A 15,070-nucleotide genomic window follows, 5' to 3' on the forward strand; every position below is an offset into this window, starting at 1 on the left:
CTCATTTTACGCCCTTTATATGTGCCTTACCCTCTCTCGATATCCAGGGTTCACTGGATTTGTTGGTCCCTCCCTTTTGTTTTATTGGAACATGTTGTCCCTATACTCTCCTTGGTTGCTTCTTGAGTATGTCCCACTGTCCTGTCACAGACTTACCTAAAAGTATCTGCTCCCAGTCCACTCTGACAAATTAGATCTGTTCTTATTAAAACCGGCCTCTTTCCCCCCCCCCCCCCCCCAAATTTAGAACTTTGATTTCAGGCCCATCCTTGTCCTTTTCCATAACAATCTTGAATCATGGTCTGCAAAATGCACCCCCACTGATACTTCAACAACTTGCCTGGCTTTGTTACCTAAACGTAAGTCCAGGACCGCCCCCTCTCATGCAGGACCTTCTACGTTTTGGCTTAAAAAGTTCTCCTGGATGCATTTTAAGACTCCTCCCTCTAAACCTTTCACACTGCCTACCCCAGTTAATGTTGGGGAAGTTAAAATCCACCATGACCACGACCCTATTACTTATAATAATAATAATCTTTATTGTCACAAGTAGGCTTATATTAACACTGCAATGAAGTTACTGTGAAAAGCCCTTAGTCGCCACATTCCAGCGCCTGTTCGGGTACACAGAGGGAGAATTCAGAACGTCCAAATTCCCTACTTTCGGGATTTGTGGGAGGAAACCGGAGCACCCGGAGGAAACCCACCCAGACACAGGGCGAACGTGCAGACTCCACACACAGTGACCCAACCCGGGAATCGAACCTGGGACCTTGGAGCTGTGAAGCAACAGCGCTAATGACTGTGCTACCGTGCCTCCCAATTAAACTTCTCTGAAATTTGCCTACGTATCTGCTCTCCTCTTTCTCTTGGACTGTTAGGGGGCAGATAGAACACTTGCAGCCATGCGGTTGCTCCTTTTTGATTTTAAACTCTACCCATATTGCTTCATTTAAAGCGCCTTCTAAAATGTCACCCCTCCTTGCTGCTGCAATTGATTACCTCCTCTTTTACGTCCCTGCCTTACCGGAAGATCCTGTATCCTGGAATATTGAGCTGTCAATCCTGACCCGCAATGATGACATATATCCATGTTTTAATTTGTGCCCTAAACTCATCTGCCTTGTCCTTGCATTAAGATAAATACCATCCAATCTTGCCAAACCTCCTTGTGACTTAACTGGCCTATAACTTTGATTCCTTCCCAACTTACTTGCTGTCGCATCTAATTCTGGCTGTGCATTTTGCCCTAGAATCATAGAATCCCTACAGTGCAGAAGGAGGCCATTCAGCCCATCGAGCCTGCACCGACCCTCTGAAAAAGCATCCTGCCTATTCTCACTTCCCCACCATAACCCCACCTAACGTTTTGGACACTAGGTGGCAATTTAGTGTGGCCATCCACCAAACCCGCATTTCGTTGGACTGTGGGAGGAAAAAAACGGAGCACCCGGATGAACCACACACAGACACTGGGTGAACGTGCAAACTCCACACAGTCACCAGAGTGCGGAATCAAACATGGGCCCCTAGCGCTGTGAGGCAGCAGTGCTAGCCACCGTGCCGCCCGCAACCTTCTCTCAGGATCCCACCCCTGGGAGCGCACATACGTAGGGTTAGTTTAAACCATCCCCAACAGCACTAGCAAACCTCCCTGCAAGAACGCTGGTCCCGTTTCGGTTCAGGTGCAACTTAAAACCTATGTCCCCTAATAACTGACTTTTTGAACCTGGGAAAAAAAGTCTTACTCTCCATTCTGTCCATGCCACTCATAATTTCGTAAACCTCTATCGCCCCTCAATCCTTGTCATTCCAGTGAAAACAATCCAAGTTTATCTAACCTCTCCTCATAGCTACTACCCTCCAGACCAGGCAACATCCTAGTAAACTTTTTCTGTATCCTCCCCATAGCATCTGGTAGTATGATGACCAGAAGTATATGCAATATTCCAAATGTAGACTGAGCAAGGTTTTATACAGCTGCAGCATGACTTACCAATTTTTATACTCGATGCCGTGCCTGATGAAGACGAGCATGCCATATGCCTCCTTGACTGATATCCACCTGCGTTGCCATTTTCAGAGATCTGTGGAGCTGCATGCCCAGACCCCTTTGCTTGTTAATACTCCTAAGGGTTCTGCCATTTACTGTATAATTCCCACCTGTATTAGACCTTCCAAGCCGTTCTTCCTGTGTCTGCGTGGGTTTACTCCCGGTGCACCGGCTTCCTCCCACAAGTCCCGAAAGACGTGCTGTTAGGTGAATTGGACATTCTGAATTCTCGCTCCGTATACCTGAACAGGCGCCAGAATGTGGCGGCTAGGGGCTTTTCACTGTAACTTCATTTCAGTGTTAATGTCAGCCTACTTGTGACAATAAATATTATTATTATTTGTCCGGATTAAATTTCATCTGCCATTTCTCCACCCAAGTCTCCAACAGATCTATGTCCTGCGGTATCCTCTGACAATCGTCTTCACTATCCACAACTCCACCAATCTTTGTGTCATCCGCAAACATACTAATCAGACCAGCTACATTTTCCTCCAAATCATTTATATCTGCTACGAACAACAAGGTCCCAGCACTGATCCTTACAGAACACCACTAGTCACAGCCTTCCATTCCGAAAAGCACCCTTCCACCGTTACCCTCTATCTTCCATGACAGAGCCAGTTCTGTATCCATCTTGCCAGCTTACCTTGTGATTTTACATTTTGTACCAGTCTGCCATGAGGGACCTTGTGAAAGGCTTTACTGAAGTCCATGTTGACAACATCAATTCTCTGCCTTCATTAATCATCTTCATCGGGCTGCACGGTGGCGCAGTGGGGTAGCCCTGCAGCCTCACGGCGCCGAAGTCCCTGGTTCGATCCCGGCTTTGGGTTACTGTCCGTGTGGAGTTTGGACATTCTCCCCGTGTTTGCATGGGTTTCGCCCCCACAACCCAAAGATGTGCAGGCTAGGTGGATTGGCCACGCTAAATTGCCCCTTAATTCGAAAAATCAATTGGGTACACATATTTTTAAAAAATTAATCACCTTCGTCACTTCCACAAAAAATTTGATCAAGTTAGTGAGATATGACTTCCCCTTCACAAAACCATGCTGCTTATTGCAAATGTTCATTTGTTTCCAAATATGAGAAAATCCTGTCCCTAAGAATCTTTTCCAATAATTTCCCGACTGATGTGTTGGGTGCTCTGGATCCGTGGAACACATACAGGCCGCCAACACTTAAAATAGTGCAACACTATTTTATTAAGTCAGAAACTATTGAACATACTTTCACTGTGGGTTAACACGATATTAGAACATAAGAACTAGAAGCAGGAGTAGGTCATCTGGCCCCTCGAGCCTGCTCCACCATTCAATGAGCTCATGGCTGATCTTTTGTGGACTCAGCTCCACTTTCCGGCCCGAACACCATAACCCTTCATCCCTTTAGTCTTCAAAAAACTATCTATCTTTGTCTTAAAAACATTTAATGAAGGAGCCTCTACTGCTTCACTGGGCAAGGAATTCCAGAGATTCACAACCCTTTGGGTGAAGAAGTTCCTCCTAAACTCAGTCCTAAATCTAGTTCCCCTTATTTTGAGGCTATGCCCCCTAGTTCTGCTTTCACCCGCCAGTGGAAACAACCTGCCCGCATCTATCTATTCCCTTCATAATTTTATGTTTCTATAAGATCCCCCCTCATCCTTCTAAATTCCAACGAGAACAGTTCCAGTCTACTCAACCTCTCCTTGTAATCCAACCCCTTCAGCTCTGGGATTAACCTAGTGAATCTCCTCTGCACACCCTCCAGTGCCAGTACGTCCTTTCTCAAGTAAGGAGACCAAAACTGAGCACACTCCAGGTGTGGCCTCACTAACGCCTTATACAATTGCAGCATAACCTCCCTAGCCTTAAACTCCATCCCTCTAGCAATGAAAGACAAAATTCCGTTTGCCTTCTTAATCACCTGTTGCACCTGTAAACCAACTTTTTGCGACTCATGCACTAGCACACCCAGGTCTCTCTGCATAGCAGCATGTTTTAACATTTTATAATTTAAATAATCCCTTTTGCTGTTATTCCTACCAAAATGGATAACCTCACATTTGTCAACATTGTATTCCATCTGCCAGATCCTAGCCCATTCACTTAGCCTATCCAAATCCCTCTGCAGACTTCCAGTATCCTCTGCACTTTTTGCTTTACCACTTATCTTAGTGTCGTCTGCAAACTTGGACACGTTGCCCTTGGTCCTCAACTCCAAATCATCTATGTAAATTGTGAACAGTTGTGGGCCCAACACTGATCCCTGAGGGACACCACTAGCTACTGATTGCCAACCAGAGAAACACCCATTAACCCCCACTCTTTGCTTTCTATTAATTAACCAATCCTCTATCCATGCTACTATTTTCCCCTTAATGCCATGCATCTTTATCTCATGCAGCAACCTTTTGTGTGGCACCTTGTCAAAGGCTTTCTGGAAATCCAGATATACCACATCCATTTGGCTCCCTGTTATCTACCGCACTGGTAATGTCCTCAAAAAATTCCACTAAATTAGTTAGGCACGACCTGCCCTTTATGAACCTATGCTGCGTCTGCCCAATGGGACAATTTCCATCCAGATGCCTCGCTATTTCTTCCTTAATGATAGATTCCAGCATCTTCCCTACTACCGAAGTTAAGCTCACTGGCCTATAATTACCCGCTTTCTGCCTACCTCCTTTTTTAAACAGTGGTGTCACGTTTGCTAATTTCCAATCCGCCGGGTCCACCCCAGAGTCTAGTGAATTTTGGTAAATTATCACTAGTGCATTTGCAATTTCCCTAGCCATCTCTTTTAGCACTCTGGGATGCATTCCATCAGGGCATGTTATTTGTGTCTTCCACTGTGAAGACCGACCCAAAAAACCTGTTCAGTTCCTCAGCCATTTCCTCACCTCCCATTATTAAATCTCCCTTCTCATCGTCTAAAGGACCAATATTTACCTTGGCCACTCTTTTTTTGTTTCATATATTTGTAGAAAGATTGAACTAAAGACCTATGCCTGTCCTAACCAGTCTATGCACTCAGCACATGGTGAAGATCTGTGCTGCAGGCTGTGAGCTCTGTCCTACTAGGAGGCTGCAGCTGGAATGAGCGGGAACTCTGATGCCCCCTGTCTTTATAGTGTGTGTGCTCTAACTGGTGATTGGCTGCGGTGTTGTGTGTGTTGATTGGTCCCGCTGTGTGTCCATCAGTGTGTGTGTATCTGCACCATGATATACTGGTGTATATTATGACACCTACCACTGATGTAAAGATCAATGGCCTATAATTTCCTGGATTATTCCTTCTACCCTTAAACAAAGAACAACAGTTTTGGCTGTTCGCCAGTCCTCTGGAACCTCAACTATAGCCAATTCTGCTTTCCCCAACAGTATCCAAAATTGTATACAAGTTGTCGTTGTTTCCTTAGCCTCCTTTTTGTCCTTCCCTCCCTTACAGAATAAATCTACCACTTCTAGTGTTGAGGCATATGGATCAGGCAGCTAAAGATTGAATCTCTGGTTTATGTTGAGTTCCCAGCTCACTGTTGGCCTCAGTAGGAAGATAATGCAGTGGGCCTTGGTGTAGCAAGCATGAAGAAAAATTGCTCCTAATTTTGACCATGCTGAAAATTGGGTTGTGTAAATGATACTTGAGAACAGGATTGTGCTCATGTGAAATGTCCCATGATGCCAGTAATGTTCACTCTCCAGGCTCAAATATTAACTTTGGTAAGAAGCTAGAAGGTTGTCATCAGCTAAAAATATGTGCTGTAGTATGCGAAACCACCTTCGGTAGAAGAGGGGAGGAAATGAGAATGTAATTTCGTTTGACTTTGGTAATTTGTTTACTCGTGCTGGTAACGTTTTTTTTTGTTTCAGCCTTTTCTTCCCTAGCACTTCACAACCTCCCTTCCTGGCACATTTGTATTCAGTTTTGAAATTTTAGGTTCAGAAAAACTATTTGGACTTGGTGTTAGCTGTTGAGTTGGTGTGACCTAAGAATATTGATTTGCTTTTACAGAACTGCATCTCCAATCCATCTGTTAAAAGTGTCTCCAGATGGCGAATTCTTCGCAACAGTGGGAAAGGTATTTGTACTTTTGTTTAGCTGTGATAGAACACTGACTTAATATTTGATGTGTCTTGCGGATGGTTCACTTCATTTCATTTTTAAAAGAAATAACTATTATAAGTGTTTCAAACATACCCATGAAGTTGAAGTAGTTGAGTTGAGCAGTCGCAAGTTAAACAACTGTGTTTTGATATAGTAACTGCAGCTATTATCCACGAAATAGCTGCACAAATTGAGAATTAAACAGTTATTGGAATTTTCACTTAACCGTGAATTATGTATATTTCATTTCATTCAAATATCTTATTAGCAGGAAAGATTTGGCTGACAAAACAGTCAATTGAATAAAATCCTGGTGGTCAATTGTTGCAAATAGAAAATTATTTAATAGTTTCATTAAAAATTAATTTGGAGACTTCCGGTTGCGGTGATGCACTGCTAAGCCGCACGTTTCGGCAGCTCGGTTCTAATGGACTTTTGAGCTCTTTTCGGGAGCCCCATCGGAAATTTTTTCAGACCTAACCCAGTGTGGGGTGACGAAGGAAGGTGTGTGTCCCCCCCCCCCCCCCGGGTGTGTATGGAAAAGACCAGTGGCAGTGGCCAGATTGCGAAGGATCCTTTGGAGCAGCGGCAGAGAAGAGAAGGAAGAAGCAAGATGGCGGCGGATGGAGCCCAGACGGCATGGGGCCCAGACCCAGCAGGAATTCCTCCGACGGTGTGTGGAGGAAACTAAAGAAGGAGGTGCTGGCGCCGATGTTATTGGCAAGCAATGGGCTGAAGGAAACACAAAATGTCCAGGCGATAGAGCTCCGTGGAGTGAAGGCAAAGGCAGCCGAAAACGAAGATGAGATACAGGCCTGGTGTGTAAAAACGGAGACGCATGAGGCGCTACATAAGAGATGTATCGAAAGGCTGGAAGCCCTGGAAAACAGCTCGAGGAGGAAGAACCTCCGGATTCTGGGTCTCCCCGAAGGAACGGAGGAGCCTGACGTTGGGGCTTATGTGAGCACGATGCTCCATACGCTAATGGGCAGCTGAGGCCCCATCGGGCCCCCTGGAGGTGTAAGGGGCTCATTGGGTTCTTGTGAGAAGACCCAAAGGCGGGAGAAACTACCAAGGGCGATAGTGGTGAGATTTCACCCGCTTCACGGACAGAGAGGCTGTTTTGAGCTGGGCCAAGAAGGTACGGAGTAGCAGGTGGGAGAATGCGGTTATACGAGTGTATCAGGACTGAAGCGCGGGAGGTGTGCGAGAAGGAGGGCGAGCTTCAATCGGGCCAAGGCAGTGCTTCACAGGAAGAAAATAAAATTTGGGATGTTGCAGCCGGCGCAATTGTGGTCACGCATCAGGGCAAGCACTACTACTTCGAAACGGCGGATGAGACATGGACCTTCATCCAAGAAGAGAAACTGGACTAGAACTGAGAGACTGATGTTGGGGGGGGGGGGGGAAACAATGAGGTTGTGGTACAGAAGTGTAAATTGGGGGAATGGGAGGGTTTATAATATTGAAACGATAGACGGGGAACTTTTGTCCCTCTAGATGGGGGGGGGGACACGGAGAAATGTGGGCGCCGGTGGAAAAAGGGACTGAGGGGGGGATGGGGAATGAGGGAGCTGCGCCATAGGGGGCGGGGCCGATAGGAAAAGCGCGGGTTTTTTTCCCACGCTATGGGAGATGATGGCGGGAAGAGAGCCGCAGGAAGGAAGAGAGTTCCACACGCAGGGGGGTCAAAGAGAGAACAGGGGAAGCCGGGGGTCAGTTAGAGTTAGCTGACTTTCGGAAGCATCATGGGGGAGTAACTGGATTGCTGCTTGCTGAGTGCAAGGGGGAGCTGGTCAGAGAAGAGGGTTGTCGGGACGGGAAGGCGCCGCCTGGGGGATGGGTGGGTGCGCGGGGACCCGGACGGGGGGGCTGGCCCAGAATAGGGGGGATGGCTGGTCGGTGGGGGGGGGGGGGGGGGGGGGGGGGTCGGGGGGGGGGGGGGGGGGCAGGGGGGGTGGCGGGGGGGGTCGGCCGGCGGGGGGGGTCGGCGGGTGCCCCCCCCAATCCGGCTGATCACGTGGAATGTGAGAGGCCTGAAAGGGCCGATTAAGTGGGCTCGGGGTGTTCGCGCACTTAAAAAGACTGAAGGCAGACGTAGTCATGCTTCAGGAGACGCATCTGAAGGTGGCGGATCAGGTTAGGTTAAGGAAAGGATGGGTGGGACAGGTGTTTCCACTCGGGGTTGGACACAAAAAAATAGGGGGGGGTTGCGCTACTGGTGGGAAACCAGGTGTCGTTCGAGGCTAGGAATATAGTGGTGGATAACGGGGGTAGATATGTGATGGTGAGTGGTAGATTGCAGGGAAAGGAGGTCGTGCTGGTAAATGTATATGCCCCGAACTGGGATGACGCGGGATTTATGAAGCGGACTGCTGGGACGTATCCCGGACCTGGAGGTGGGAAGCCTGGTAATGGGGGGGGGGGGGGGGGGGCTGCCAAGGTGCTTAGGGGGTTCATGGAACAAATGGGGGGAGTGGATCCTAGATTTGCTAGGCCGTTGGCCAAAGAGTTCTCCTTTTTCTTCCATGTCCACAAGGTATACTCCCGAATAGATTTCTTTGTTCTGAGTAGGGCACTGATCGAGAAAGTGGCAGGAACGGAGTACTCGGCCATAGCCGTTTCAGACCATGCCCCGCACTGGGTGGGTCTGGAATTAGGAGAGGAGAGGGAGCAGCGCCCCAGTCTGGCGACTGGATGTGGGACTATTGGCGGATGAGGGGGTCTGTGGAAAGGGTGCGGGGATGTATTGAGAGATACCTGGAGGTCAATGACGATGGCGAGGTCCAGGTGGGGGTAGTATGGGAAGCGCTGAAGGCGGTGGTTAGGGGAGAGTTGATCTCCCATTAGAGCTCACAAGGGAGAAACAAGAGGGCAAAGAGAGATTAGTGGGGGAGATTTTGAGGGTGGATAAAAGATATGCGGAGGCCCCCGGACGAAGGACTATATAGAGAGAGGCGAAGACTTCAGACTGAGTTTGACCTGCTGACCACAGGAAAGGGCAGAGGCACAGTGGAGGAAGGCACAGGGGATGAGATATGAGTATGGGGAAAAGGTGAGCCGGCTGCTGGCCCACCAACTTCGCAAGAGGATAGCAGGCGAGGGAGATTGGGGGAGGTTAGGGATGAAACGGGAACTACGGAGCGGAGAGCAGGGAATGGTAAATGAGGTGTTTAAAGACCTTCTATGAGAGGCTATATAAGTCCCAACCCCCGGAGGGAAAAGAGGGAATGCAACAGTTTCTGGACCAACTAAGGTTCCCGAGGGTGGAGGAGCAGGAGATGGCAGGTCTGGGGGCGCCAATTGAGGTGGATGAGGTGACTAAAGGACTGGGGAACATGCAAGCAGGGAAGGCCCCGGGACCAGACGGGTTCAGAAGGGGGGATACTACCCCCGACAATGTCGGAGGCGACGATATCACTAATCCTGAAGCGGGATAAAGATCCGCTGCAATGCGGGTCATATAGGCCTATCTTCTAAATGTAGACGCCAAGCTGCTGGCAAAAGTGCTGGCGACGAGGATAGAGGATTGTGTCCCGGAGGTGGTGCATGAAGACCAGACAGGGTTTGTAAAGGGGAGACAACTGAATGTCAACGTTCATCGGCTGCTGGGGGTGATAATGATGCCCCCAGCGGAGGGGGAGGCAGAGATAGTGGTGGCGATGGATGCGGAGAAGGCATTCGATAGGGTAGAGTGGGAGTATTTGTGGGAGGTGTTGAGGAGGTTTGGGTTCGGGGAGGGGTTTGTCAGATGGGTCAGACTCCTAATATGGGGCCCCAGTGGCAAGTGTAGTCACAAACAGGCAAAGATCGGAGTATTTTCGGCTACACAGGGGAACAAGTCAGGGGTGTCCCCTGTGCCCATTACTGTTTGCGTTGGCAATTGAACCACTGGCCATAGCGTTGAGAGACTCTAAGAAATGGAGGGGGGTGGTTAGAGGGGGAGAGGAACATCGAGTGTCACTCTATGCAGATGACCAACTGCAATATGTTGCTGACCCTGTAGAGGGGATGACAGAGGTTATGCAGATATTGAGGGAGTTTGGAGATTTTTCGGGATACAGGCTAAATATGGGGAAGAGCGAGCTTTTCGTAATACACCCCGGGGACCAGGGAAGAGGAATAGACGCCCTGCCGTTAAGGAGAGTGGAAAGGAGCTTCCAATATTTGGGGATCTAGGAGCTGGGGAACTCTACACAAACTTAATCTGACGCGGCTGGTGGAGCAGATGGAGGAAGATTTCAAGAGGTGGGATATGCTGCCGCTCTCATTGGCGGGCAGAGTGCAGGCGGTAAAAATGATGGTTCTCCCGAGGTTTCTTTTCGTGTTTCAATGTGTCCCCATTCTGATCACAAAGGCCTTTTTCAAGAAAATAGACAGGAGCATTATGAGCTTTGTGTGGGCAGGGAAGACCCCGAGGGTAAGGAGGGGGTTCCTGCAGCGTAGCAGGGACAGAGGGGCACTGGCGTTGCCGAGCCTGGACGACTAGTACTGGGCCGCTAATGTGGTGATGGTTTGTAAGTGGATGAGGGAGGGAGAGGGGGCGGCGTGGAAGAGGCTGGAGATGGCGCCCTGTAAAGGAACGAGCCTAAAGGCGCTGGTGACGGCACCGCTGCCGCTCTCCCCGAAAAGGTATACCACAAACCCAGTGGTGGTGGCAACCTTAAGGATCTGGGGGCAGTGGAGGCGACACGGGGGTGACGGGTGCCTCGGTGTGGTCCCCGATCAGGAATAACCACAGGTTTGTCCCAGGAAAGATGGACGGAGGGTTCCAGAGCTGGCAACGAGCAGGAATTAGGAAACTGAGAGATTTGTTTCTAGACGGGACGTTTGCGAGCCTGGGAGCGCTGGAGGAAAAGTATGAGTTGCCCCCGGGGAACAATTTCAGATACATGCAAGTGAGGGCGTTTACGAGGCAACAGGTGAGGGAATTTCCGCTGCTCCCGACACGGGGGATCCAAGATAGAGTGATTTCCGGGGTATGGGTCGGGGAGGGCCTAGTGTCTGAAATATATCAGGAGATGAGAAACGAGGGGGAGGCGATGGTAGAGGAGCTGAAGGGAAAATGGAAAGAAGAGCTGGGAGAGGAGATTGAGGAGGGTCTGTGGGCTGATGCCCTAAGCAGGGTAAACTCTTCGTCTTCGTGTGCCAGGCTTAGCCTGATTCAATTTAAGGTTCTACACAGAGCACATATGACGGGAGCAAGACTGAGCAGGTTCTTCAGAATGGAGGACAAGTGCGGGAGGTGCTTGGGAAGCCCGGCGAACCACACACACATGTTCTGGTCGTGTCCGGCACTGGATGAGTACTGGAGGGGAGTGGCAAAGGTGATCTCAAAGGTGGTGAAGGTCCGGGTCAAGCCAGGCTGGGGGTGAGCGATATTTGGGGTAGCGGAAGAGCCTGGAGTGCAGGAGGCGAAAGAGGCCGATATTTTGGCCTTTGCGTCCCTGATAGCCCGGCGAAGGATCTTACTCATGTGGAAGGAAGCGAAACCCCCCGGCGTGGTGGCCTGGATAAATGATATGGCAGGGTTTATAAAACTAGAACGAATAAAATTTGCGCTGAGGATCGGCTCAGGGGTTCTCCGGGCGGTGGCACCGTTCCTTGACTATCTCACGGAACGTTAAAGGAAAATAGATCAGCAGCAGCAGCAGCCCAAGGGGGGTGAGGGGGGGGGAGCACTATTTTTTGTTACTTTGTTAGTTCACTATATTTAAATAATGTTATTTAGCAGTTACTGTACTATTTTTATGTTGATTTGTAAAATGGAAAAATTCTGTTTGAAAACTTTAATAAAATATATATTTTTTTAAATTAAAAAATTAATTTGCATTTCTCCTTGCTCACTCAGCAGACCTCATGTCGGTCTTTCAGCTTTCTTAGTTATTATAAATAATGTTGAATTGTACCATGGCTTCAAAAGGAACAATTTGATGTCTCAGATAAAATCAATTTAAAAAGCCATTTGACTGATTGCTGAGTTCTTGGAAGTAAATATATTTGAGTTGACAGAATTATTAACCCTTAATGAATTTGAATTTTTTTGTCAACAAATGATAACTACGCATGTATTTTTTAATCAAATTTTCATTTTGAACGCTTAGTAAATATTTGTTAACCAACAATGACCAAATCTGCCGGTGTCCAGATCGCCATAGATGAGATGCAAGTTGGGAGATGCACATCAGGACCCCACAAATGTAGGGTCTCAGATGTATGTGAAAATTGTTGAGGAACTTTCTCCTTCCTATTTACTTATTTCTGCTGCTCTCCGTGAATATCTCGACACTTGAGCCAGAAACACAGAACTTACCTGGATATTTTTAGAAATGTTTTGTTGGTTAATACTTCTCGTAACTCGGGATTAGCCGGCACAGGCAAAACTGCACCACAACTGACTACCCAACTACCTGCTTGACTACCCAACCGACTTCCTCACCATCCGTCCACCTGACCACAGTCCCAGACCATTTGACTACTGCCTGTTCCTCCACCCCACCCACCTCTTGCACTGCATCAATCTACTCACCCACTGAAACTCTTTAACTTACAGAAACCTAACTGAATATGGCAGCTGCTGTTTAATTATATCGCAATCCCCTTTCCGTCTTTCTATACCTACATTATCCTTTTCCATCGTGGACTCATTTAATACTGTAACTTCGTCTTTTGGCTCCACACAGATTGCCACTTTGGTCCCTAATGGGCCCTACTCTTTCCCTGGTTGCCCTTAAAATACCTATAAAACACCTTGAGATTTTGCTTTACTTTGCCCGCCAGTGTTTTTCCACGCGCTCTCTTCGGTCTCCTAATTTTATTTTAAGCACCCCGCTATACTTTCTGTACTCCTTTAGGGCATCCATGGTTTGTGCCCCCTTTATCTGCCTTAAGCCTCCCCTTTTTTCCTTATCCATATCCATAAGACCATTCGACATAGGAGCAGAATTAGGCCACTCGGCTCATCGAGTCTGCTCCGCCATTCAATCATGGCTAATATTTTTTCTCATCCCCATACTCCTGCCTTCTCCCCATAACCCCTGATCCCGTTATTAATCAAGAACCTATCTATCTCTGGCTTAAAGACACTCAGTGATTTGGCCTCCACAGTCTTCTGCGGCAAAGTGTTCCACAGATTCACCACCCTCTGGCTGAAGAAATTCCTGCTCATCTCTGTTTTAAAGGATCGTCCCTTGAGTCTGAGATGGTGTCCTCTGTCCTCTACAAGTGGAAATATCCTCTCCACGTCCAGTCTACCCAGGCCTCGCAGTATCCTGTAAGTTTCAATAAGATCCCCCCCTCATCCTTCTAAACTCCAGTGAGTGCAGACCCAGAGTCCTCAACCGTTCCTCATACGACGAGCTGTTCATTCCAGGGATCATTCTTGTGAACCTTCTCTGGACCCTCTCCAAGGCCAGCACATCCTTCCTTAGATACGGGGCGCAAAACTACTCACAATACTCCAAATGTGGTCTGTCCAAGGCCTTATACAGCCTCAGAAGTACATCCCTGGTCTTGTATTCTAGCCCTCTTGACATGAATGCTAACATTGCATTTGCCTTCTGAACTGCAACTGAACCTTAAGAGAATCGTGAACAAGTATTCCCAAGTCCCTTTGTGCTTATGTTTTCCTATGATGTGGAGATGCCGGCGTTGGACTGGGGTGAGCACAGTAAGAAGTCTTACAACACCAGGTTAAAGTCCAACTGGTTTGTTTCGATGTCACTAGCTTTCGGATATATATAATATATATATATAGACAGATTCAAAGACAGACCTACAACTCCGACTACGCTGGGAGACTGCCGTCGCACCTCTCTCACACTCCCCAACCACCTCGTACGCCAGCTCTTCAGCGGACGACACAACCTGGAAACCAAGATAGAGGCCATATTCTCAACTTGCGCTCAGGACGCAGCAGACCAGCTGCGGAACACCGCCAAACAGATGAGACAACAATACTATGCCACCTATATGCACACCAAGAACAGGAAGCTTGAGAAACTCGGTATCACCACCAGCAGCAACCAAGCCACCCCCGGTACCACAGTGGAAAACAATACAGGGAAATCTATTGTCAACTTGTCAGACTACATCCTTCAACCAGACGAAATCGAAGTCCTCAGCAGAGGGCTCAATTTCTGCACCACCACCAAAATGGACCCCATCAGTCTCGCGGCAGACACGGAGGAATTCATCAGGCGAATGAGGCTCCGGTAATTCCTCCACAGACCCCAAGAGGCCAACGGCGAACCCAAGCAGACTACCAATGAACCGGAACAGCAGACCGAGATCTGCGGTGCGGCAACCGAAGAGGAAAGAGTCGAATTGGACCCCTCCCGAAGGCCGCTGCCCTAGACTCGACATGTGTGCTCAAGCCGTCAGGAGTTGCGTCAATGCCAGATTCATCAGTTGCATTCACAAAATGGCCCCGATCGTCACCCAAGCACAATGCACCGCCATCCGCGCTCTCAAGACAAACCACAGCATCGTCATCAAACCAGCAGACAAAGGAGCGGCCACTGTCATACTGAACAGAACGGACTACTGCAAAGAAGTATACCGACAACTGAACAACCAAGAACACTACAGACAGTTAACCGCAGATCCGACCAGGGAACACATCCGCCAACTTAACAGACTGATCAAGTCCTTGGATCCAGATCTTCAGAGCACCCTACGTGCTCTCATTCCACGTACTCCCCGCATTGGAGATCTCTACTGCCTCTGGCTACATCGAGGGCATCTTGAAACCCATCGTACAAGGTATGCCCAGCTTCTGTCGCGACACGACGGACTTCCTACCGAAACTCAGCACCCATGGACCAGTTGAACCAGGAACATTCCTCGTCACAATGGACGTCTCGGCACTCTACACCAACATCCCCCATGACGACGGCCTTGCTGCAACAGCCTCAGTACTCGACA

General features: G+C 48.5%; 1 protein-coding gene across 3 annotated transcripts in view; it reads left to right on the forward strand.

Moving 5' to 3' along the window:
- LOC140429471 (dmX-like protein 1) overlaps positions 1–15,070 on the forward strand; it is a 366,142-nt gene that overhangs the window by 128,291 nt on the left and 222,781 nt on the right. For all 3 annotated transcript variants that reach the window (XM_072516509.1, XM_072516511.1, XM_072516510.1), the window contains exon 6: positions 6,053–6,119. In XM_072516509.1, coding sequence (XP_072372610.1) covers positions 6,053–6,119 — 67 coding nt within the window. The remainder of the gene's footprint in view (positions 1–6,052; positions 6,120–15,070) is intronic.

Source organism: Scyliorhinus torazame, chromosome 9 (genome assembly GCF_047496885.1).
Source record: "Scyliorhinus torazame isolate Kashiwa2021f chromosome 9, sScyTor2.1, whole genome shotgun sequence".
Taxonomy (NCBI): domain Eukaryota; kingdom Metazoa; phylum Chordata; class Chondrichthyes; order Carcharhiniformes; family Scyliorhinidae; genus Scyliorhinus; species Scyliorhinus torazame.